At 34.1% G+C, this 24,637-nt stretch overlaps 1 protein-coding gene across 1 annotated transcript; it reads right to left on the bottom strand.

The window, feature by feature from the left end:
• Positions 1 to 323: 323 nt before the first annotated feature.
• Positions 324 to 23,746, bottom strand: zgc:165507 (uncharacterized protein LOC561188 homolog). The gene is made up of 6 exons (XM_058774384.1): positions 23,618 to 23,746; positions 16,533 to 16,764; positions 12,257 to 12,400; positions 10,183 to 10,470; positions 8,435 to 8,953; positions 324 to 3,559 (listed from the first exon to the last, which is right to left on the bottom strand). The coding sequence occupies exons 2-6, from the start codon at positions 16,744 to 16,746 to the stop codon at positions 3,288 to 3,290; spliced, it is 1,437 nt and encodes a 478-aa protein (XP_058630367.1). The 5' UTR covers positions 16,747 to 16,764; positions 23,618 to 23,746; the 3' UTR covers positions 324 to 3,287.
• Positions 23,747 to 24,637: the final 891 nt, after the last annotated feature.

Here is a 24,637-nt window from a genome sequence, read left to right as displayed (position 1 = left end):
TGATTTCATCATAACAGTGTATTATATTACTCTCTCCTATTGTGCTGTTCTCATGTTTTAACCCTCTTTGGTCATTTCAGACCGGAAGGTAAATGTTCTTAATTTTTCAAATGTTTTATTTTTATCACAATGGTATGAAATGCTGCATAATCCCCTCAAAATACAATGTATTAAATCATATCTGAATGGAATATTAGCTGCTTGTTTCCTTGCTGTTTTTAATTAATTTCACATGAAGAGAATGCAATTAGTTGGATGTCATTATGGGAGTGAGAGAGAGACGAGTCAGTGTAATTTACATCATTTCATTTGTGTTACAGATCTTGAGGCGTCTTCCAAATATTGTGGTTTAATTGCAAATTTCATTGCATCCAGAATTATGAACCAAAGAAGTGAATACAGAATGATTTAACAACATCAGTGACGTAACATGAGAGTTACAAGTTAAACCCGTTACATTTGTTGAACATGACAAATACAAAAAAAGCAAACAATACGGTCATTAAAATTGCTAATAATACTAATAATAATCATAACAGCATGTATGTGAATGTAGAGTGTGTTTTAGTGGCAATTTGGTCTGTTTCAGCATCTCCTGACAAACATGACAACAAATGTTAAAAAATATGATACAAAACATAACCATCACATTAAATATTATCATTAGTGTTGTTAGTTATTTACATGCTATAAATAGCACAACATCTTCATTCCAGCATTATAATGTGTCTGTACTACAGTAAAGATAATTTAATGATAATAATAATAATAATAATACCTCTGGTGCTCATAGACTTAAAAATGTGAACGAACATCTCATATATATATGCTTTCATACTTAAGATTTGTTTTAAAGAAATGTAATGCAGCTCTACAAGATATAAAACAAAATCATCCTGGCAATAGAATTTAAGATGCATTTCTATGGAAGCTTGCTTGTGTCACAGAATTTTAAAAAAAATTAAAAAAAAAGGTCATTTTGTCTTTTTATCTCACAATTCTGACTTTTTGTCTCTGAATTATTAGACAAACTCATTTATGAGATATAAACTCAAATTGCTAGATTTAAACTCAGAATTATGATATAAACTCGGAATTATGAGAAAACTCAATTATGAGATATAAACTCAAATTGTGAGGTTTAAACTCAGAATTATGAGATATAAACTCGGAATTATGAGAAAACTCAATTATGAGATATAAACTCAAATTGTGAGGTTTAAACAGAATTATGAGATATAAACTCGGAATTATGAGAAAACTCATTTATGAGATATAAACTCAAATTGCTAGATTTAAACTCAGAATTATGATATAAACTCGGAATTATGAGAAAACTCATTTATGAGATATAAACTCAAATTGCTAGATTTAAACTCAGAATTATGATATAAACTCGAATTATGAGAAAACTCATTTATGAGATATAAACTCAAATTGCTAGATTTAAACTCAGAATTATGATATAAACTCGGAATTATGAGAAAACTCAATCATGAGATATAAACTCAAATTGCGAGGTTTAAACTCAGAATTGAGATACAAGCGCAATTTTAAAAATCATAAAACTCAAAATCATGAAAATTGCAAGATCTAAAGTCAAAATGCAAGATTTAGAACTTAAAAATCTGACTTTGTAATTTTGAGTTTTGACCACAATTTTGACCTTTTTTCCCCTCTGAATTCCAAGTTTATATCTTGTAAATTAAAAAAAAGTCTGAATTGTGAGATAAAAAGATAAGTTTTTAGTTTGTGGTGGAAATAGGCTTCCATACATTTCATACAATGTATTTGTTAAATTATTTAGCCTCTATCCAATTGATTAGTAAATGTACATCAGCAAATACATTAAATATAGTATTATATACACAGTTAGAATAGTAGATGCTTACATTATATTTAAGGCAATACATCATGAGTTGGAGAGTGTTGATAGTGGCACTCTCAAACTGAGCGCAGGAATCATGTAAAACTCAAATACCCTGTGTAAAAAAAATAAAATAACCCCGAAAACGGAACAAAACGAGTGTTTGCCCTGAGGATGTCTGATGGAAATCATATTGCTTGAAGCTCTAGATTTGGTAATGATCCTCAGAAGTGATTTTGGTCAGGAACGGATTCGTAAGGCCCTAAAACATCAGAAACGCACACAGACTTACATTCAGATCAGTCAGATTGCAGGCGCCAGCAGCTTAACGTATAAAACACACTCAAACGAGCTGGACGTCTGGTGTTTGGCTGTCAAATACGGACGTTTGTTTAACCTGAGCCACGAGAAATGACCGAAACCAAGCTATAAAGGCCGTCTATATATAAAAGTGCGTGTTTATTAGGGCTGCGATGATAAATCGATGCAGAATCGATTCGTGGATCAATTCTGAGATCTTTCAAATGCATCGCGATTGTCTCTGGAATCGATTCTGAGCTTAGATTTTAACAGCAGATGGCGCTCTGCTCTAGTTTTTATCCGCACACTTAAATGCTCGTGTAATTTCACCTCAGCTCAGAATCGACTGCATTCGGAAAATCTCAAAAACTCAAAATGTGAGGTTTAAACTCAGAATTATGAGACAAACTCAGAATTATGAGATATAAACTCAGAATTACAATATAAACTCAGAATTATGAGACAAACTCAGAATTATGAGACAAACTCAGAATTATGAGATATAAACTCAGAATTATTAGATATAAACTCAGAATTACAATATAAACTCAGAATTATGAGACAAACTCAGAATTATGAGACAAACTCAGAATTATGATATAAACTCAAATTGTTATATTTAAACAAAATTATAATAGACTCAGAATTATGAGACAAACTCAATTATGAGATATAAACTCAAATTGCTATATTCAAACTCAAAATTATAATAGACTCAGAATTATGAGACAAATTCAATTATGAGATATAAACTCAAATTGTGAAATGTAAACCTAAATAGTGAGATTTAAACTCAGAATTGAGATATAAGCAGTTTGTCAAAATCATGAAACTGAAAATTGCAAGATTTAAAGTCAAAATGCAAGATTTAGATTCAATTTTGACCTTTTTTTTCCCTCTGAATTCCAAGTTTATATCTTGTAAAAAAATAAAAAAGTCTGAATTATGAATTTTTTATTTTGTGGTGGAAACAAAATCTCAGAATCGATGCGAATGATTTCTCGATTCGCGATGCATCGACTTATTTCCCAGCCCCAGCGTTGATCTCTAGAGTTCTGCTGTGATCTGTCTAATAAAGCCTCTACAGCTTTGGCAGTGTCTTCAGAGTTTGCATAGGCGTTCAGATGTTGGTTTCTCGCTGCATGACGCCGTCTTTGTTCTCGCAGAGCTGCTGCGCCGCTTCAGTGTCTGCGTCTGCGTCTGCGTGGGTTTCCGTCTGCTCCTGCTCCCCGCGCTCGCCGCGTTTGTACATCTCCTCTTCTTTGCGCTCGCGCTCCAGCATACGATAGTTGTAGAAGTTGCCGATGAAGAGCCAGATGCTGGAAAGGACGACCACAGATCCGCAGCACAGGTACATGTACTTGTAGTTCTTTGTGATGTCCACTAACTTCCCTGCAAATCAATGCCATGCATTAATTACAGGATTACAGACACAATTACAGATATATGTGACCCTGGACCACAAAACCAGTCATAAGGGTCAATTTTGTGAAATTAAGATTTATACCTGATTATATCTGAAAGCTGAATAAATTAGCTTTCCATTGATGTATGGCTTGTTAGGATAGGACAATATCATTGTTGATGAGCTCACCAAGCAAATCCAAACAACTAGAGTGTTTGGCAATAAAAATAAATAAATAAATTTGGCTGAGATGCAACTATTTGAAAATCTGGAATCTGAGGATGCAAAAACCAAAATATTGAGAAAATCGCCTTTAAAGTTGTTCAAATGAAGTTCTTAGCAATGCATATTACTAATCAAAAATGAAGTTTTGATATATTTACGGTAGAAAATTTACAAAATATCTTCATGGAACATGATCTTAATATCCTAATGATTTTTGGCATAAAAGAAAAATGGATAATTTTGACCCATACAATGTATTGCTACAAATATACCTGTGCTGCTTATGACTGCTTTTGTGCTGCAGGGTCACATATATGTGTATGCATGACTGGAATATTCTGTTCAAAAGAGTTTAGAAATCAAAACAAAGCGGGAAAGACAATAAAAGAAATGTGAAGCACTGACATTTAGTGTTTTTAAGACTTAGTGAAGTTAGTAAACAAAACAGATTTGAGAAACAGATGCAGAACCATTGTTATTTGGTTCAGTATTATTTATTTTATTAATTTTAAATGAGCTTTTATTTTAATATTTCCAGTTTTCATTTCAATTTTATATTTTATATTATTACCTGCCAGCGGCGGTCCGATGAGCACCGAACATGTTTTTTCTATTTCAGTTTTAATTTTAGTAATTTTCAGTATTTTTTATGTTTTTCAATTAATATTTACAGTATATTTATATTCATGTTTTCTCTTATTTTATTACCTGCCAGCGGCGGTCCGATGAGCAACGGACATGTTTTTCTATTTTAGTTTTAATTTTAGTAATTTTCAGTATTTTTATGTTTTTCAATTAATATTTACAGTATATTTATATTCATGTTTTCTCTTATTTTATTACCTGCCAGCGGCGGTCCGATGAGCAACGGACATGTTTTTTTTTATTTTAGTTTTAATTTTAGTAATTTTCTGTATTTTCAATTTTTATGTTTTTCAGTTAATATTTACAGTATATTTATATTAATGTTTTCTCTTATTTTATTACCTGCCAGCGGCGGTCCGATGAGCACCGAACATGTTTTTTTAATTTTAGTTTTAATTTTAGTAATTTTCTGTATTTTCAATTTTTATGTTTTTCAGTTAATATTTACAGTATATTTATATTCATGTTTTCTCTTATTTTATTACCTGCCAGCGGCGGTCCGATGAGCACCGAACATGTTTTTTCTATTTCAGTTTTAATTGTAGTAATTTTCAGTATTTTTTATGTTTTTCAATTAATATTTACAGTATATTTATATTCATGTTTTCTCTTATTTTATTACCTGCCAGCGGCGGTCCAATGAGCACCGAACATGTTTTTTCTATTTCAGTTTTAATTTTAGTAATTTTCAGTATTTTTTATGTTTTTCAATTAATATTTACAGTATATTTATATTCATGTTTTCTCTTATTTTATTACCTGCCAGCGGCAGTCCGATGAGCAACGGACATGTTTTTTTTAATTTTAGTTTTAATTTTAGTAATTTTCAGTATTTTCCATTTTTATGTTTTTCAGTTAATATTTACAGTATATTTATATTAATGTTTTCTCTTATTTTATTACCTGCCAGCGGCGTCCGATGAGCACCGAACATGTTTTTCTATTTCAGTTTTAATTGTAGTAATTTTCAGTATTTTTATGTTTTTCAATTAATATTTACAGTATATTTATATTAATGTTTTCTCTTATTTTATTACCTGCCAGCGGTCCAATGAGCAACGGACATGTTTTTTAATTTTAGTTTTAATTTTAGTAATTTTCAGTATTTTCAATTTTTATGTTTTTCAGTTAATATTTACAGTATATTTATATTAATGTTTTCTCTTATTTTATTACCTGCCAGCGGCAGTCCGATGAGCAACGGACATGTTTTTCTATTTTAGTTTTAATTTTAGTAATTTTCAGTATTTTTATGTTTTTCAGTTAATATTTACAGTATATTTATATTCATGTTTTCTCTTATTTTATTACCTGCCAGCGGCTGATCCGATGAGCACCGAACATGTTTTTTTTATTTTAGTTTTAATTTTAGTAATTTTCAGTATTTTAAATTTTTATGTTTTTCAGTTAATATTTACAGTATATTTATATGAATGTTTTCTCTTATTTTATTACCTGCCAGCGGCGGTCCGATGAGCAACGGACATGTTTTTTTTATTTTAGTTTTAATTTTAGTAATTTTCAGTATTTTCAATTTTTATGTTTTTCAGTTAATATTTACAGTATATTTATATTAATGTTTTCTCTTATTTTATTACCTGCCAGCGGCAGTCCGATGAGCACCGAACATGTTTTTTTTATTTTAGTTTTAATTTTAGTAATTTTCTGTTTTTCAATTTTTATGTTTTTCAGTTAATATTTACAGTATATTTATATTCATGTTTTCTCTTATTTTATTACCTGCCAGCGGCAGTCCGATGAGCACCGAACATGTTTTTCTATTTCAGTTTTAATTGTAGTAATTTTCAGTATTTTTATGTTTTTCAATTAATATTTACAGTATATTTATATTCATGTTTTCTCTTATTTTATTACCTGCCAGCGATCCGATGAGCACCGAACATGTTTTTTTTATTTTAGTTTTAATTTGAGTAATTTTCAGTATTTTAAATTTTTATGTTTTTCAGTTAATATTTACAGTATATTTATATTAATGTTTTCTCTTATTTTATTACCTGCCAGCGGCGGTCCGATGAGCACCGAACATGTTTTTTTTTAATTTTAGTTTTAATTTTAGTAATTTTCTGTTTTTTAAATTTGTATGTTTTTCAGTTAATATTTACAGTATATTTATATTCATGTTTTCTCTTATTTTATTACCTGCCAGCGGCGGTCCAGTGAGCACCGAACATGTTTTTTCTATTTCAGTTTTAATTGTAGTAATTTTCAGTATTTTTTATGTTTTTCAATTAATATTTACAGTATATTTATATTCATGTTTTCTCTTATTTTATTACCTGCCAGCGGCGGTCCGATGAGCACCGAACATGTTTTTTTTATTTTAGTTTTAATTTTAGTAATTTTCAGTATTTTAAATTTTTATGTTTTTCAGTTAATATTTACAGTATATTTATATGAATGTTTTCTCTTATTTTATTACCTGCCAGCGGCGGTCCGATGAGCAACGGACATGTTTTTTTTTATTTTAGTTTTAATTTTAGTAATTTTCAGTATTTTCAATTTTTATGTTTTTCAGTTAATATTTACAGTATATTTATATTCATGTTTTCTCTTATTTTATTACCTGCCAGCGGCGGTCCGATGAGCACCGAACATGTTTTTTTATTTTAGTTTTAATTTGAGTAATTTTCAGTTTTTTCAATTTTTATGTTTTTCAGTTAATATTTACAGTATATTTATATTCATGTTTTCTCTTATTTTATTACCTGCCAGCGGCGGTCCAATGAGCACCGAACATGTTTTTTCTATTTCAGTTTTAATTGTAGTAATTTTCAGTATTTTTTATGTTTTTCAATTAATATTTACAGTATATTTATATTCATGTTTTCTCTTATTTTATTACCTGCCAGCGGCTGATCCGATGAGCAACGAACATGTTTTTTTTTTATTTTAGTTTTAATTTGAGTAATTTTCAGTATTTTAAATTTTTATGTTTTTCAGTTAATATTTACAGTATATTTATATTAATGTTTTCTCTTATTTTATTACCTGCCAGCGTGATCCGATGAGCACCGAACATGTTTTTTTAATTTTAGTTTTAATTTTAGTAATTTTCTGTTTTTAAATTTGTATGTTTTTCAGTTAATATTTACAGTATATTTATATTCATGTTTTCTCTTATTTTATTACCTGCCAGCGGTCCAGTGAGCACCGAACATGTTTTTCTATTTCAGTTTTAATTGTAGTAATTTTCAGTATTTTTATGTTTTTCAATTAATATTTACAGTATATTTATATTCATGTTTTCTCTTATTTTATTACCTGCCAGCGGTCCGATGAGCACCGAACATGTTTTTTTTATTTTAGTTTTAATTTTAGTAATTTTCAGTATTTTAAATTTTTATGTTTTTCAGTTAATATTTACAGTATATTTATATGAATGTTTTCTCTTATTTTATTACCTGCCAGCGGCGGTCCGATGAGCAACGGACATGTTTTTTTTATTTTAGTTTTAATTTTAGTAATTTTCAGTATTTTAAATTTTTATGTTTTTCAGTTAATATTTACAGTATATTTATATTAATGTTTTCTCTTATTTTATTACCTGCCAGCGGCGGTCCGATGAGCACCGAACATGTTTTTTTTTATTTTAGTTTTAATTTGAGTAATTTTCAGTTTTTTCAATTTTTATGTTTTTCAGTTAATATTTACAGTATATTTATATTCATGTTTTCTCTTATTTTATTACCTGCCAGCGGCGGTCCAATGAGCACCGAACATGTTTTTTCTATTTCAGTTTTAATTGTAGTAATTTTCAGCATTTTTTATGTTTTTCAATTAATATTTACAGTATATTTATATTCATGTTTTCTCTTATTTTATTACCTGCCAGCGGCGGTCCGATGAGCACCGAACATGTTTTTTTTTTTATTTTAGTTTTAATTTTAGTAATTTTCAGTATTTTAAATTTTTATGTTTTTCAGTTAATATTTACAGTATATATATATTAATGTTTTCTCTTATTTTATTACCTGCCAGCGGCGGTCCGATGAGCACCGGACAGCACTCCACGATGGTGGTGAGCCCCACGGCGCTGGAGAAGCGCTGCGCTCCCACCAGGTCCATCAGCGTCTCGAACAGGACGGCGCTCACCATCCCGAAGGCGAAGCCGAAGAAGACGGCGTACACCACCATCCCGGTGTAGCTGTCGACCAGCGGACACAGCAGGTGACACACGCCGTTATACAGCACGGCGAAGCTGAAGAAGTACTGGATCCGCGGCCGGACCCAGCGCGAGTTGGCCAGAAGGCCCATGGACGGCCGAGCGAACATGTCCACAAAAGCCAGGATGGACAGCAGGAAGGCCGCCTGATACTCGTCCACGCCGTTGTCTTTGGCGTACGACGAGAGGAAGACGATCGGCGCGAAGAAGCCCAAGAACATGATGACGTTTCCCGACAGGTAGATGAGGAATCCGCGGTGCTTGAAGAGCGACAAATCCAGATACCTATTGACCATCTGCCAGGCCGTGGTCTTCTCCGTCAGGGGACCTATTATGCAAAAATCACATTTGTGACCCTGGACCAAAAAACCAGTCATAAGTGTCAATTTTTCGAAATTGAGATTTCTACATCATCTGAAAGCTGAATAAATAATCTTTTCATTGATGTATGGTTTGTTAGGATCGGACAATATTTGGCTGAGATACAACTATTTGAAAATCTGGAATCTGAGGGTGCAAAAAAATCTAAATATTAAGAAAATCACCTTTAAAGTTGTTCAAATGAAGTTCTTAGCAATGCATATTACTAATCAAAAATTACACTTTGATATATTTACGGTAGGAAGTTTACAAAATAACTTCATGGAACATGATCTTTACTTAATATCCTAATGATTTTTGGCAGAAAAAAAAATCTATAATTTTGATCCATACAATGTATTGTTGGCTATTGCTACAAATATAGCTGTGCTGCTTATGACTGCTTCTGTGCTGCAGGGACACATTTATAATCATCTCGTCAGTAAAGCCGGTTCTGTAATCAGTAGTAAATCTCCATCACGTGCTTTCAGATGGAGCAGCGTTTACTACACGGAGACGTAGTTCACTGACTGAAATCGAATAAATCGTTCGCGATAATGACAGCCGTTTGTGTAGCTTCTCAGTGAACTACGGCTCTGTGGAGTAAATGCTGCTCCTTCTGAAAGCACGTGAAAATACCACATTTAATAACATGTTTTTACTCCAAACTCACTTCATAACGTCAGCCGAGTGTTTGAAATAAATCCTTCTGTGAGATGATGTGGCTTATATTGTCGTAGTCATGTGTTTATTAGTCACACTGAATCAATGAAAGCAGTTCAATCTTCTGTTTATTCAGCTAACGCTACAGGGATTTCTTCTGCAGGGTGTATTTGGAGTTTCTCTGGCCTTCGGATGAAGATTTACTACTGATCACAGAACCGTGCTTCGCTGACAAGATGCTCATGATAATCGCAGCTTTTGCCTAATCGCGATTACGATTTCAGTGCCGCATTAAACAACCAGCCTATAATGTAGGGCTGCACGATAAATTGCAATGAAATCGCGATTACGCAAAAGCTGCGATAGCTCATTTGCATTTAAAGGGACCCTAAAGGGACCATACCCTAAAAGTGGCAACTTTAACAAGCTATAAAAAATGATCTGTGGGGTATTTTGAGCTAAAACTTCACATACATACTCTGGGGACATCAGAGACTTATTTTACATCTTGTAAAAAGGGGCATAATAGGTCACCTTTAACAGTCGGGGGTTTGTCCTCCAGCGCTTTGGCCGTGTTCGGCGGGGCCCTTAGGGGCCTCATGAGCGCTCCGGCCACGCAGCAGTTGAGCAGGAGCCCGCCGAGGATCAGAAAGCTTCCCCTCCATCCGTATTCATTGATCAGATACTGGTTGAGCGGCGCTAGTGTGCTGAGAAACACGGGACTGCCAGCCATGGCAAAGCCGTTAGCGATGGGACGCTTCTTGTAGAAGTACCTCCCGATCATCGTAAGCGCCGGCTGGAGGTTGAAGGCCAGACCGAAGCCTGTGAGAGGAAACAAGATGGCAGAGGGCATTGTGGGATACTGGCTGACTCCCGAATCCAAAAAATGGTTGCATTCATCCATAATGGTATATCATTTGTGTTGGGGGTTACTTTGACCCCAGTTGGTTTCCATAAACCAAAGATTTAAAGACACTATTTTTTTTTTATGTAAAACTTCTATTGTAGCTTGTTAGAGACTAAAAAATATGTAAAATATGAGAAATTATGAACTCCTGTTGTGTTGAAAATAATGGTACACCATTTATGTTGGGCGTCAAATTGACCCGCGTTGGAGAGAGACTAAAAAATATAAAATATGAGAAGCTGTGTACTTTTATTGTGCTAAATATTAGTTTGTGTTGGGCGTCAAATTGACCCACGTTGGCTTCCATAAAATTTGCCAAAATGAACACTGTAGAGTCATATTTATACATAAAACCTTTATTGTAGCTTATTAGATATAAAATATGATCAATAATGAGCTCTTATTGTGTTAAAAATAATCGTACGCCATTTGTGTTGGACGTCATTTTGACCCCAATTGGTTTCCATACAAATCACCAAAAATCAATTCTACGAAGAACACTAAAGATAATTTTTTTAATGTAATAAAATCTATAAAATATTAGAAATTATGAACTCCTGTTGGGTTGCAAGTAATGGTACACCATTTGTGTTGGGCGTCAAATTGACCCACATTGGCTTCCATTACATTTGCCAAAATTAACATTGTAATTTACATAAAACCTCCATTGTAGCAAGTCAGAGATATAAAATATGAGCAATAATGAACTCTTACTCTTACACACACTCAGTGGAGGCCGCTAAATGGGCTGATGGCACAATCGGTGGCTCAGTGTGTGTTGTCCTATATGCTAAGTTTAATGGTTTCTCATGTGCACATAAAAGTCTGTACATTTGTATTTTTGCAAAGGGCCTTGAGGCTATGTAATAAAGTGCTAGAATATTGTGAGAAGAAACCCAAAATACCTATAACCTGCATTTTGCATAATGAAATAGTGCAGCTTGAATTCATTCAGTCGTGTTTGACAATCACTAAAGAAACATCATAAACATAATCATAATAATCCATAAACATAATCATAACATTTGAATCTTTCAAGAATTGGCTAAAAACACATCTCTTCCATCTTCATTTGACCCTAACTCTAACACTCTCTATTCTAATTCTATTCTGAAAAAAAAAAAAAAACATGCCCCTTTTAGACTTGCACTCTATTCATTTACTAACTGCTTGTTTTATAATAATAGAAAAAAAACACTAACACTAGCTTCTCTAATCTTTTTGTATTCTATCGATTTCTTTTCATTTGATTTATTATGCAATTAACAAAAGCAAAAAAAAGCCTTGAACACTAGTTTGCTCTATTCTATCTGTTTTCTTTTTATTTATTATATAATTTTAATATGCACTTGCATATCGTTGCTTTTTTGTTGATTTTGATTGTGTCTATTGTCCTCATTTGTAAATCGCTTTGGATAAAAGTGTCTGATAAATGACTGAATGTAGATAAACAGTTCCCATGAAAACACACTTCTTGTATGATAAACCTATTTTCATTAAATTCTTAATGGGGGCAAAAGTCTGGAAATATTTTTTCATACTCTTTCTTTTTCCCAAACTTTTCCAGACCTGGAAATTACTTCGTGAAGTTATTCATGATCCAAAATTGTAAGAACTTAACTGTTTAACCAGCATTTGAAGCAGTTTGGAGACTGAATGTGGGTCAAGCTGATGTAGTTAAATGCATGTGGTCACACTCACCGCCGATGACGCCGATGCAGATGTAGAGCTGCATGACGGTGTTGCAGAAGGAGGCGCTGATCATCCCGATGGCGCACAGAAAGCCGCCCAAGATCATGATGGGACGGCAGCCGTATGTGTTCACCAGAATACTGCTGATGGGACCTAAAACACAGAACAGCAGCTGAAATCCAATTAAAAAAAACACAATCAGCTTCCTACTGATCAACCAGGGCTATTACAGGATTAACACTGCAGATTAATTTTCACAGCCTTCTGTGATCATATTTACCAAGGGTGCCGATATTTTTGGCCATGACTGTACATGCATGTGTTTGTATGTATATATACATAACAAATATACACAGTATACGCACATATATTATGTAAACAAAAACTTTTAATTAATCGTTTGGCAGCACTAATTATTGTTGTACATCGAGTTAATCTAAATGGTACTAAATGGCAACTAGCAAAAGATTTAAACTAGTGAGCAAAATAGCTGGCTTAAATATTTAAGTTTTCTGTATTTTATTTCAGTTACAAAAATAATTAATACAAATGTTTTTTCAGGTCAGAGGACTGGAATGACCAGCAGAAGCTTGGTTTTGTGCTCAGTGACCCATGTTTGTGTTGTTTTTGAGGTTTGTGTTTGGATTATTGTACGGTTGAAGATCCAAACATGGCCCATTATAAGATTTCTAACAGAGTCAGTCACTTATTGATTTTTTATCTGTTGGTATTTGATAGAATCCATGATGCCATGCGTCTAAACAAGATGTCCAGGACCTCCAGCAGAAATATAGGCCACAACATCAAAAATACAGCAGTATATTTCATATTTTTATCCCTGTGTTCACCAAACCCATCTTGAGTGTTTGCTGCTAAAAAGCTGATTGTTTAGTTTCATCTGAGCATAGAAGCCAGTCCCATTTGAAGCTCCAGTCGTGTCTGATAACTGAATATGCTGGAGTTTGTTTTTGGATGAGCGAGGAGAATTTTTCTTGAAACCCTCCCAAACAACACGTGCTGATGTAGCTGCTGTTTGACTATTTATTTGAAGGTTTTCTGACCCCGAGACTCAACTATTTTCAGCAATTCTCCAGCTGTGGTCCTCGGAGAGTCTTTAGCTGCTCAAACTCTCCTCCTCACCGTGCATTAGGACGATATAGACACACGTCCTCTTCCAGGCAATTTCACAACATTTTATGTTGATTGTAAATTCTTAATTATTGCCCTGATGGTGGAGATGGGAATTTTCACGGCTCTAGCTCTTTTCTTAAAGCCACTTCACTAATTTGTGAAGCTCAGTTATCTTTTGCTGCACATCAGAAATATATTCTTTGGTGTTTTTCATTGTGATTTTCCCTCCTATTTATATTTCTGTGAAACAGGAAGCCATGGCTGGATAATTTCATGTTCATAATCACCCTGGAGTGCTCAAAACTGTGAATATGAATATACTTCAGAGATATTTTAATAATTTCTAGGGGTGCCAATAATTGTGTCCAACGTGTATTTGAGAAAAACATTTATTTCATAATGATATTTCCCCATTTTAAATTATTATTATCCAATGAAAGGTTAGATTTTTGTGAATTTTTTTAATAAAAGATCAAAAGGATTAACAATGCAGATTAATTTTCACAGCCGCCTTTGATCATATTTACTAAGGGTGCCGATATTTTTGACCATGACTGTATATATTCATGAAAAATGTTTATATGTTAAATATATTTATATATAATATAAAATATAAGAATATAAAATATATGCATGTAAATACATTTTCAAAATATTTACTGTATGTGTGTGTATTTATATATACTAAATAAATATACACAGTACACACACATATATTATGTAAACAAAAACTTTTATTTTGGATGCGATTAATCGCTATTAATGGCAGCACTAACGATAACTAAAACTGAATATGCAGTAAAATAAACTAAAAATGAATAAAATTGAAACCAAACAAAAATAAAAAATAATTCAAAATATTAATAAAAATTATATCTTTATGTTACTAAAATAGCACTGTGATCAACGCAATGTGATTTTATTGTCACAGAGATATGATTATAGTTTTTGTTAATATTGTGAATCAGTTTTTATTTTTACAGTATATTTTGTTTCCTTTTTCATTTTAGTTTGTTTTAGTAATTTTATTTTTGTTTTGTCATTTTTAGTAGGTTTTTTTTTAGCATGTCTATGTAGGTTTTATTAGTTTTGTAAAATACTCTAATTGTTTTTTTTTTCCAGTTTTAGTTATTTTAGTACATCGAGTTAAACTAAATTAAAATTAGAAATGTTTCCTTGGCAACTAGCTGAATTTTTTTTTTTAATTCTCTTTTTTAAAATATTTTATGTATGTAATGATTTTTTTTGTGTTGTTGTTGTTACCTATAATAACCCTGGATCAACACAAACACTCCACGGCTAATAGATTAAACATCCTAATCAGAAAACACTAAGTCACATGAAGAGGAAAGTGTGTGTGAAACTGATTTTATTCTGAGGATTAAATAATAAACAGACTACTTCGGTAATTGTTTTGTTAGCGTCATAAGCTTTCAGAAGTTGTTATGTGAGAGATCAGTGTTGTAGATCATCAGGTGTGTGTTTGTGGTTAAAATCAGGTCAGATCGGCACTTAATTTAGCTCATAAAGCGTATCGGGCCTCTGAGCTGCAGGGCAGATCTCATTAACATGTGGTCACTCAGCCTTCCCATGATCCTCAGCGTGAAAACACACACAGTGTCACAGCCCTGAACTGAAGCACTGCAGACAGACAGATCTGATAGTGTGTGTGTGTGTGTGTGTGTGTGTGTGTGTGTGATTCAGTGAAAACAGTGAAAGTGTGCTTTTTCACCCTGATACAGAGACATGCAGGCATAAACACAGAATAAAGCACATAAACACAATCATATTGGACATATTTGATGGACACATGATTATGCTTTTGTTCTTTTGCTGAAAGTCACACGACATTCAAACATTTGGGTTTGGTAAGATGAGCCTTACAAAAAAACCCTGCATTTATTTGATCAAAAATACAGTAAAAATTGTGAAATATTATTCTAATTTAAAACAGCTGTTTTCTATGTGAATATCTGTTAAACTGTAATTTATTTCTGTGATCAAAGCTGTATTTTCAGCATCATTAGTCCAGTCTTCAGTGTCACATGATCTTCAGAAATCCATTTTTTTAGCAGGATTCAAAGATGAATGGTATTGAATGGAATTGTAACATTATAAATGTCTTTACTGTCACATTTAATGAATAAAAGTAATAATTTCTTTAAAAATGCAAATACAAAAGTGCGGTATTTCTCGCTTTATTTTTCTCTCTCTCTCTCTGTGTGTGTGTGTGTGTGAGTGGGGTGTGGCTTACAGGACTGAACACACACACACACACACACACACACACACACACACACACACTCACGTGTCTCGAGGGTAAAGTGGATTAAAGTCATTGATCTTGAGCCGAGAGTGTTTTCAGAGCAAGACGAGAGAAACGACATTCTCTCAGATGGAATGTTTTACTTCAAGTCTTAGAATGCAGATGCATCATGGGAGTTTTGCTTTCACTAATGATTTCCAATGCTAAATGAGAAGCAGAGCTGAGCGTGTGTGTGTGTGTGTGTTCTCCAGCATGTTTAGGTCAGATCTGCATGTTCATGCTTGTTCATAATAAAACATGCTGATTTAATTTAGGAGAGAGCTGCGTGGCGTATGATGCCAGGAGGTTTAATGTTAAACGCAGGGGTAATTTAATTAATCAGTAATGAATTTCATTTGAAGTGAATTGAAATGGTTTCTCAGTCGTGCTGCTGCTGAACATCACATCAACTACAGCGTGTCGAGTCTGTCCACACGACCTTTATGTGACGCCAAAACAGATTAATCCTTTACAAAAAACGTCATTTGATAAAAAAAAATACAGTAAAAATTGTGAAATATTATTACAATTTAAAACAGCTGTTTTCTATGTGAATATCTGTTCAAATGTAATTTATTTCTGTGATCAAAGCTGAATTTTCTTCAGTGTCACATGATCTTCAGAAATCATTCTAATATGCCGATTTTGCCGATTATTATCAATGTTGAAAACATTCATATTTTTGTGGAAACCGTGACACATTTTATTTTTCAGGATTCACAGATGAATAGAAAGCTCAAAAGAACAGCATTTATTTGAAATAGAAATCTTTTGGAACATTATGAATGACTTTTGACGTCCTTGATGGATAACACTATTAATTTCTTTAACTCTTTGGAAACGTTTTACCTCCTGCGTACATGACAGCCAGCATGATGGAGGAGATCCAGGCCACCTCACTGTACGAGGCGTTGAAGATCCTCTGGATGTCTTTGAAGAACACGGTGGTGGCCTTTGGGAAGGCGTAAGAGAATCCGATGGAGATGAAGGCCCCACCCACCACAGCCCAGCCCCACCCACCGTCTGGAGGCGGCACGGCTGGGGGTCCGACAGGTGGAGGCATCGTGAGCCCTGGATATCACTGCAGGAGAGACGGAGACCAGCAATTAGACTGAGATTTACAGCTGTGACATTCAACCAATCATGTGAGTGTGGGGCGGGACTATCTGCCCGACTGACCAATGAGAGACCAGAGGGAGTGTTCAGGAAACCTGTCTGATAACAGGTAGTTTTTACTGTAATCCTGCAGAAATGACACTGTTTTTAGTCTCTGGTGGGCAGACAGAGAGAGCAGATATAGCATCTCTGGGTGGAACGAGCCTGGAAATGAGCACTAATTAAAACCAAACAGAGATAAAGAGAGATCAGGACCTAAAATAGATGCTTTTCACGCCTTTGGTTTCATCATAAACACACTCTATGGCAAATGAAGCAACTGCACTAAAATGGACATTTATTTGTATTATGCTGTTAGTTACATTTTTGAAACAATCATGTATTTGAGATTTGCTTTTCAATATATATATAACCTTATCTGTATGTATGCCAAAAACGTTGATTGTAAATTGTAAATTTACAATTTTATATATTGAGCAGCTGTGTAATGATAGTTTATACAAAATATATCTATATATCCAACTTTATATTGAGCTGTGCAATTATATAATTGTATATATATTATATAGAATACTAAATATAAATATTTTTTAATTCTGACCCCCCCCCCCAATTCTGAGAAAATTCTCAGAATCATGATAAAGTCAGATATAAATGCAGAATTCTGAGATAAAAAGATAAAATTGTCAGAAAAAAAGTCTGACTAGTGAGATAAAAACTCACAATTACCTTTTTTATTTCATGTTGGAAAAAAAGCTTTTAAAAATTTAAATTTAAGAAAGTTAGAATTATGAGATATAAACTCAGAAATGCACAAAAAAGTCAAAAAAAAATTTTTTAATCCCATGGCAGAAACAAGCCATAACATCTAGACTCAGTCTGAGGTGTGCAGTGTCTTTTTAACAGCTTCATAATCCACTTTTGGCAAATATTTGCATACTGAATTGTGATTGGTCTGCTCTTTCTTTCATATATGTCATCATTTCATTTACACACAACCAGAGATTAAAAGATTCTGTCCAGATCTTGACCTTCAGATCACGCAGTGTGTGTGAGATTTAGGAGATTAAAGGTCACTCAGGGTCACTGAGATGACACAAGTCATCGCCACGGCAACAGTGTTTACAGCTGTCAGTCACTGAGCAACTAAGCCCCGCCTCCGGTCCACTTCGGGATCCGCCTCCTGCTGCTTGAGTTCATGGAAACGTGGGCGGGGCTACACACGTAACTAAGTCATTGTTTACAAACCAAACAAAACTCGAGTGATTCTTATCATGTGATATTTCTGTTCTGAAGCCAAATGTGTCAGAGACTCACACACACACACACACACACACACACACACACAGCGCTCATGTGATGTTAACACCCCAGAACTAAAGCCCTGTGTAAAATAAGCCTTTGTTTTTAGCTGCACTCTTCAAATCCAAATAACCTTCCTGCAAAGTTATTGTAAATGATATCGCCGCATGCTGACATCAATTATTTTACTTATATTTCAAAGTACCAAACAATGTGCTTCTATGTGACATTGTTCATGTTGTGACTACAGCAAACACATGCCAGAACAAAACTCATCCACAGTAAAGAATGGAAGAAATGTCAGAATTGTGAGATATAAAGTCATAATTGAAACAAAAAAGTCAGAATTGTGGGATAGAAGGTCGCAATGAACTTTTTTTATTTCTTTTTTTCATGGCAGAAACAAAGAATTCTAAGTCAGAATTGTGAAATTTAAACTCGAAATTCAAAGAAAAAACTCAGATTTGCAAGATTTCAACTCAAAATTCAGAGAAAAAACTCAGAATTGCGAGATTTCAAATCAAAATTCAGAGAAAAAACTCAAAATTGCGAGATTTCAAATCAAAATTCAGAGAAAAAACTCAGAATTGCGAGATTTCAAATCAAAATTCAGAGAAAAAACTCAGAATTGCGAGATTTCAAATCAAAATTCAGAGAAAAATTTAGAATTGCAAGATTTAAACTCAACATTCAGAGAAAAAACTCAGAATTGTGAGATTTAAACTCAACATTCAGAGAAAAAACTCAGAATTATACGTTTTATACAGATAATTATACAAAATTAGACTTTTTTTCTCAGAATCGCAAAAAGTGTAAAATTGCAATTACCGTTTTTTATTGTTTTTTTCCGCGATGTGATTGGCTGACGGTAGAGACCCAGGTGACGCTGTTACCTGGGGACTTGAGCTCACTAAATGAGACACAATGAGACGTTATAAGAGGTTTGAGGTCTGCATTCTCCTTCAGCTTGAAGGTCGCGGTGTGGTTTGAAGCGGTGAGTGCTGTCTCATGAATATTTAATGAGATGCCTTCCTCATCTTTAGGCCATGATTTCTTTACAGTTCACATCACAAAGACCTCCATTAATGCTGAACAATTACAAATGAACACACATGTGATCTCAGGGAGCTCTTCTGTGCGGTCTAAAACACTATTCAGACACAATCATATTCCATGCATTGTGAAAATCGCTTTATAAGAATAAATCAGACCTGACGCAGCTGATCGACTGCGTGTCTCAGCCTGTTTTCAAGGTCTCAGTCTGTCCTGGTTTGATATTTCCAAACTCACAGACTGTGCCGAGGACATTCAGGGTCATGCGAAACCGCTGGAAAACTCCCAGAATTCAGTCAGTCCGGATCACGTCTTAAACACTGCAGAGTTTCTTCACTTCACTGCCATTAATTCTTCACAGTGTGACTGTGAACAGAGCTAGCAAAACTTTTGGCTAGCATTCTTATTAAGTTTCTGAAACATGTTATTTTAGTATACTGTTATAGTTTTTATTAATAACTTAAAGCATTTTTTATTTTCCATTTTATTTAAATCTTAATTTTTATAAATTTTTTATTACTATTTCGTTATTTTTATTCTGTTGCGTTTCTGCCATTTTTAGTAGTTTTTATTGTATGTATCTCTATAAAGTTTAGATTAATTTGATTTATTTATTTATAACTCAATTTAAATGAGAAATGTTGCCTTGGCAACTAGCTGAAATAAAAACAATTGTGTTTTTAATTTTAGTTCGAATTTTAGTTTCAGTTAATTATCAGTTAAACCTTTGTTTCTGAATGTTCTCTAAAAGTTAAAAAAAAAACGTTTTTTCTTGGTTATACGAATGTTACGGGAACATTGCGTTTGATCGTGTTGAAGCGTTATGGGAACGTTATCATTCAGTGTTCTCTGAAGTAGTAACATTTAAAAAACGTTAGAAAAAAAACGTACAATTATTATTAAAGACGCGATATCTTTGAACGAACATTCCATTAATGTTACTGGAAGAACGTTTGTTCAAAACGTTCTGAGAACATTCCCTGTTATGTTTGTCTTTTAAATAAAATAAATGTGTATAATATAAAAAAACAGACGAAAAGGTGTTCCTTATTCTAAGAATTTATACTACAGTGTAAAAAAAAAATTATTGGACTACACCATTTCAGTTTTTCAAAATGTAACATTTAATTCAACGTGTTACGTGGCGTTTGTCAAATTTACTAGCAATTTTTAAGTGAAAACAACTGATTTTTTTGATTGTAGGTAAAAGGTCAAACCCAGCGCTGGTTAAAGCAGCACAAACAGCATCCGAGCTCCAGCTGTGAACTAAATTCATCAAACTCGTAAGCAGTAGATTACATCAGCGCAAGACCTAAACGCCTCTGATCTTCAACAATATTTATTCATCGGTGCGTTGACTTAACATCAACTCAACATATGCTGTTTAAAGCAGGTTTGAATCAGAGGAAAGACCTGCTGGCTGATTCTCAGCTCACTTTGAAGGTCTGTGTGTGTTTGAAGGCCAAGAAACCTGAAGTTCAAAAACAAGCTCTAGAGTTTCCCACCCATAGAAAGAGACTTCAGAGAAACAATAGCGTCAGAGAGCGCTGCGGGAGGTCACTAATCATACGTCTCCACCTCTGTTTGATATTTAACTTCAGAAGCATCTGAGATATCATAACAGAAATGTACATAATGCACACACGTACACAGACCGGCTTCTCTTTGAAAGAACGAGCAGATACGGAGAGACGCCACTGGAAACTTATAGTCTGGACAATAACTCAGCTACTGTATCAGATCTGATACATGAAACATGATCAAAACTTTCCTGTTGCACTCGATCTACTGCATGTCTTCTGTCGTCTGATTGATAGTTTGGAGTTTTTTATCCAGTAAAAGCTCTTTTAGTGTAATTGTACAAGCGTCCAGCTTCAGCTGCTGCTTCTCGTGTCAAATCTCGACTGATTTTGATCAAGTAAAGGTCAGAATAACTTCAGTAAGATATTTCCAGATGAACACTTGCTGGACTGAAGCAGCTCAGCTTTACTTGATTCTCCATCAATCATTTTTTTAGTAAAATCAGTGCGACTCAAATCTGATCATCGGGATCTTTTGAGGAGCGTTTATTTCTTCATCTCTCAATCAGCATTTGGATCAATCTCATCTAGTTGATACATATTATTGGCGATATAGTGATGACTAATATTTAAATCTACTAATATTATATGTCAGCATCTGCTGTACTGTTATAAAGATCTCATTGATTTACATCATATAATAAATATCAGCATCTGCACCAAATCACACTACATGAGCCATAAAAGAGCCATCTTTATATTTAGTACATTTAAAGCTTCTATAATTTCAGAAATTACATACTTGTGTTGATTATTTGCAATTTCAGATTTACAGGGTTAATGTTTCTGTCATAGTCATAATTGTGACCTTTCACCTACTGGTCCTAAATGACCCATATTTGCTCAAAAACTGCATTCATTCAAGCTTAAAGCGAGAAAAATACATATGAATATATGTAACTAATGACTATGTTTTACTGGAAAACAAGTCTGTTGCAGACTGATGATAATAATAGCGTGATGTAGGTGTGTGTCGGGTTCTGAGACGTTTGTCATCACTTTCCTCAATGGAAATAATAGCAGGCACCTTCCATAAACTGAATCATGTGTTTTCCAGCATGTTCAGAGATTAACGAGTCGTTTCTGCTTAGTGAAACCTAAATGCCTTCATAAACGATGTACTTAACCATACGAAGCCCTGAAATATTGAGGATGGGCGTCTCCTTTAATGCACAGCGTGATGTTTGAACTTCAGCAGTCTTGGATTCTTCTCATCAGCACAACACAAAGAAAGCAGGGGTTTTTGGGTGGATTGAGACACTGTTTCTGTCTGCTAATGTACAGTGAACAAAAACACGCTGTGAGAACGTTGTGCTAACGTTCCCATTACGTTCTGAAAACGTTACTTCTGAACGTTCTCAGTTTTTTGAATGTTCTAAAAACGTTAAAAGAAAATTCCGTTTGATCATTTCGTGTTATGGAAACGTTACTTTTGAATGTTTTGAAGAAGTAACAGTTACACTTTATTTTAAGGTGTCCTTGTTACAGTGTAATTAACATACATTTACGTACTGAGTAATATTAATTACTAATAATAAACTACATGTGTATGGTTAGGATTAGGGTTTGGCTTTGGGTTACTTGCATGTAATTATGCATAATTAATTGTTATTATAATAGTAAGTGCATGTGTAGCAAGGACACCTTAAAATAAAGTGTTACCAAAGTAACATTTAAAAAAAATCAGATGAACATCCAACTAAAACGTTCTATGAATAATGTTTTTGCGCTAATATTTTAACTTCACAGATAACTGTGAGCGTTCTATTGTTAATGTTACTGGAGGAACGTTTGTTTGTAATTTTGAGAGAACCTTCTGGCAATGTTTCCTAGCTGCAACACATATAGGTTATAAAAACATTGTTTTTAAAACATTAAAATGTCATGTTTTGAGGATGTTTTGAGAATGTTGATCTCATAATGTTTTCATGTGTGTCCCTGCAGCACAAAAGCAGTCATAAGCAGCACAGCTATAATTGTAGCAATAGCCAACAATACATTATATGGGTCAAAATTATACATTTTTCTTTTATGCCAAAAATCATTAGGATATTAAGATCATGTTCCATGAAGATATCTAGTAAATTTCCTACCGTAAATATATCAAAACTTCATTTTTGATTAGTAATATGCATTGCTAAAAACTTCATTTGAACAACTTTAAAGGTGATTTTCTCAATATTTAAATTTTTTTGCACCCTCAGATTCAATTTTTCAAATAGTTGTCCGATCCTAACAAACTTATTTATTCAGCTTTCAGATGATGTATAAATCTCAATTTCAAAAACTGACCCTTATGACTGGTTTTGAGGTCCAGGGTCACATATCAGAATGTTTTGTCCTAACATTTATAAATAAAAGCAGACACTAGTGAATGTTGTGAGCAGGTTCCCTGTTGGCTGCTGGGTAATTACAGCCAAACAGACGTGACTCAGATGCATCTCTAACAGATAACACTGTGTTATATGACTATATCCTGTAATGAAGATGTCATGCTGGATCTCATCAGATAGAGCCATCCGTCACGTGACCCGCTGTAATAATGCAAGTCCAGCAGCTGAGGTGACCCAGATCAGCCAAACCCGCTTACAGCATCAAAGCCCGGATAAATATAGCAGCGGTACTCTATGCGGTTCTGCTCCGTCTCTCGGCGCGCGGGATGCTGAGATGATGCGGACTCAGACCGGATGCAACCGGTCAAGATTCATTCATATGCATCACCTTATTTTATTCTGCAGCATTAAACGCGAATATCTAGATATGCAATCGGCACATGATGATGCACAGGCAGAATGTTGACATTTCCGTGTGATAATAATGGGACCGTCCCAGCAGCAAAAACACATCATCATGATACCGCTATGATTTTAAAAGGCCGTTTACCTTCAGGTCCGGTTATCAGTGCTGTCTGTCTCTCTGACCTTCAGTCGCTGCTGCAGAAAGACGCTCCGCACGCGCGTTTGAATCAGTCGCTCTGCGGACGGCGGCGGTGACGTCACGCGCGTTTTGGCGGGGGCTTGGCTCATGAATATCAATGACGCGGCGTAACGCGCAGCCAGTGGACGCTCTCTGATTGGCTACGAGGCAGGCGTGTCGCTTAGTGGGCGCGATGAATATTAATTAGGTTCATATCCGGGAAGGTAACCGTCTGCAACGTCAAAAGCAAATAAACAAAAGAAAGTCAGCAACGTCGTCACAACGTCATATTTATCCTGTACGAGAGCGCACGAGCTCAACTCTTGTTTATTATTCCAGTCACACAAATCTTGGCCCCGGACGGCGTCAGGAATGCGCCTCTTTTAAAACTCTTACCGGGGCTTATTGTGCTAAAACAATCAGCAGGGAGAAACTAATTCTTCTGCCAAATAACCACTCTGAAAATCCGATAAAAGACAATACAATTACACTAATCTTTTTTTTTTTCTTTCAGATTGTAAAACATAAGACATGAACATCCGAATATATATATATATATATATATATATATATATATATATACATGTGTGTGTGTGTGCGTGCGTATATGTGTGTGTGTGTGTGTGTGTGTAATTTTATTTTTCATTTATATATGTATATATATATATATATATACACACACACACACACACACATACATTACAACATAAGACATGGAACATCCGAATATATATATATGTGTGTGTGTGTGTGTGTGTGTGTATATACATATATAAATTAAAAATAAAATTACACACACACATATACACACGCACACACACACATGTATGTATATATATATATACACGTATATATATTCGGATGTTCCATGTCTTATGTTGTAATGTGTGTGTGTGTGTGTGTGTGTGTGTATATATATATATATATACACACATATACACACATACGCACGCACGCACACACACACACACACACACACACACTCAC

The sequence above is a fragment of the Onychostoma macrolepis genome, chromosome 04 (assembly GCF_012432095.1).
Source record: "Onychostoma macrolepis isolate SWU-2019 chromosome 04, ASM1243209v1, whole genome shotgun sequence".
NCBI classification, from domain to species: Eukaryota; Metazoa; Chordata; class Actinopteri; order Cypriniformes; family Cyprinidae; genus Onychostoma; species Onychostoma macrolepis.
Note: the sequence above shows the minus strand (reverse complement) of the source record. Positions and strands in the feature narration are given on the sequence as shown.

Bases quoted from the DNA above. Each gene is read 5' to 3' on its own strand.
- zgc:165507 (XM_058774384.1), bottom strand. From the start codon at position 16,746: ATGCCTCCACCTGTCGGACCCCCAGCCGTGCCGCCTCCAGACGGTGGG. The intron at 10,471-12,256 runs GTGAGTGTGACC...TTCCTCTCACAG, and splicing joins CTGCATCGGCGTCATCGGCG to GCTTCGGTCTGGCCTTCAAC. The intron at 3,560-8,434 runs GTAATAAAATAA...ATTGATTTGCAG, and splicing joins CATCGGACCGCCGCTGGCAG to GGAAGTTAGTGGACATCACA.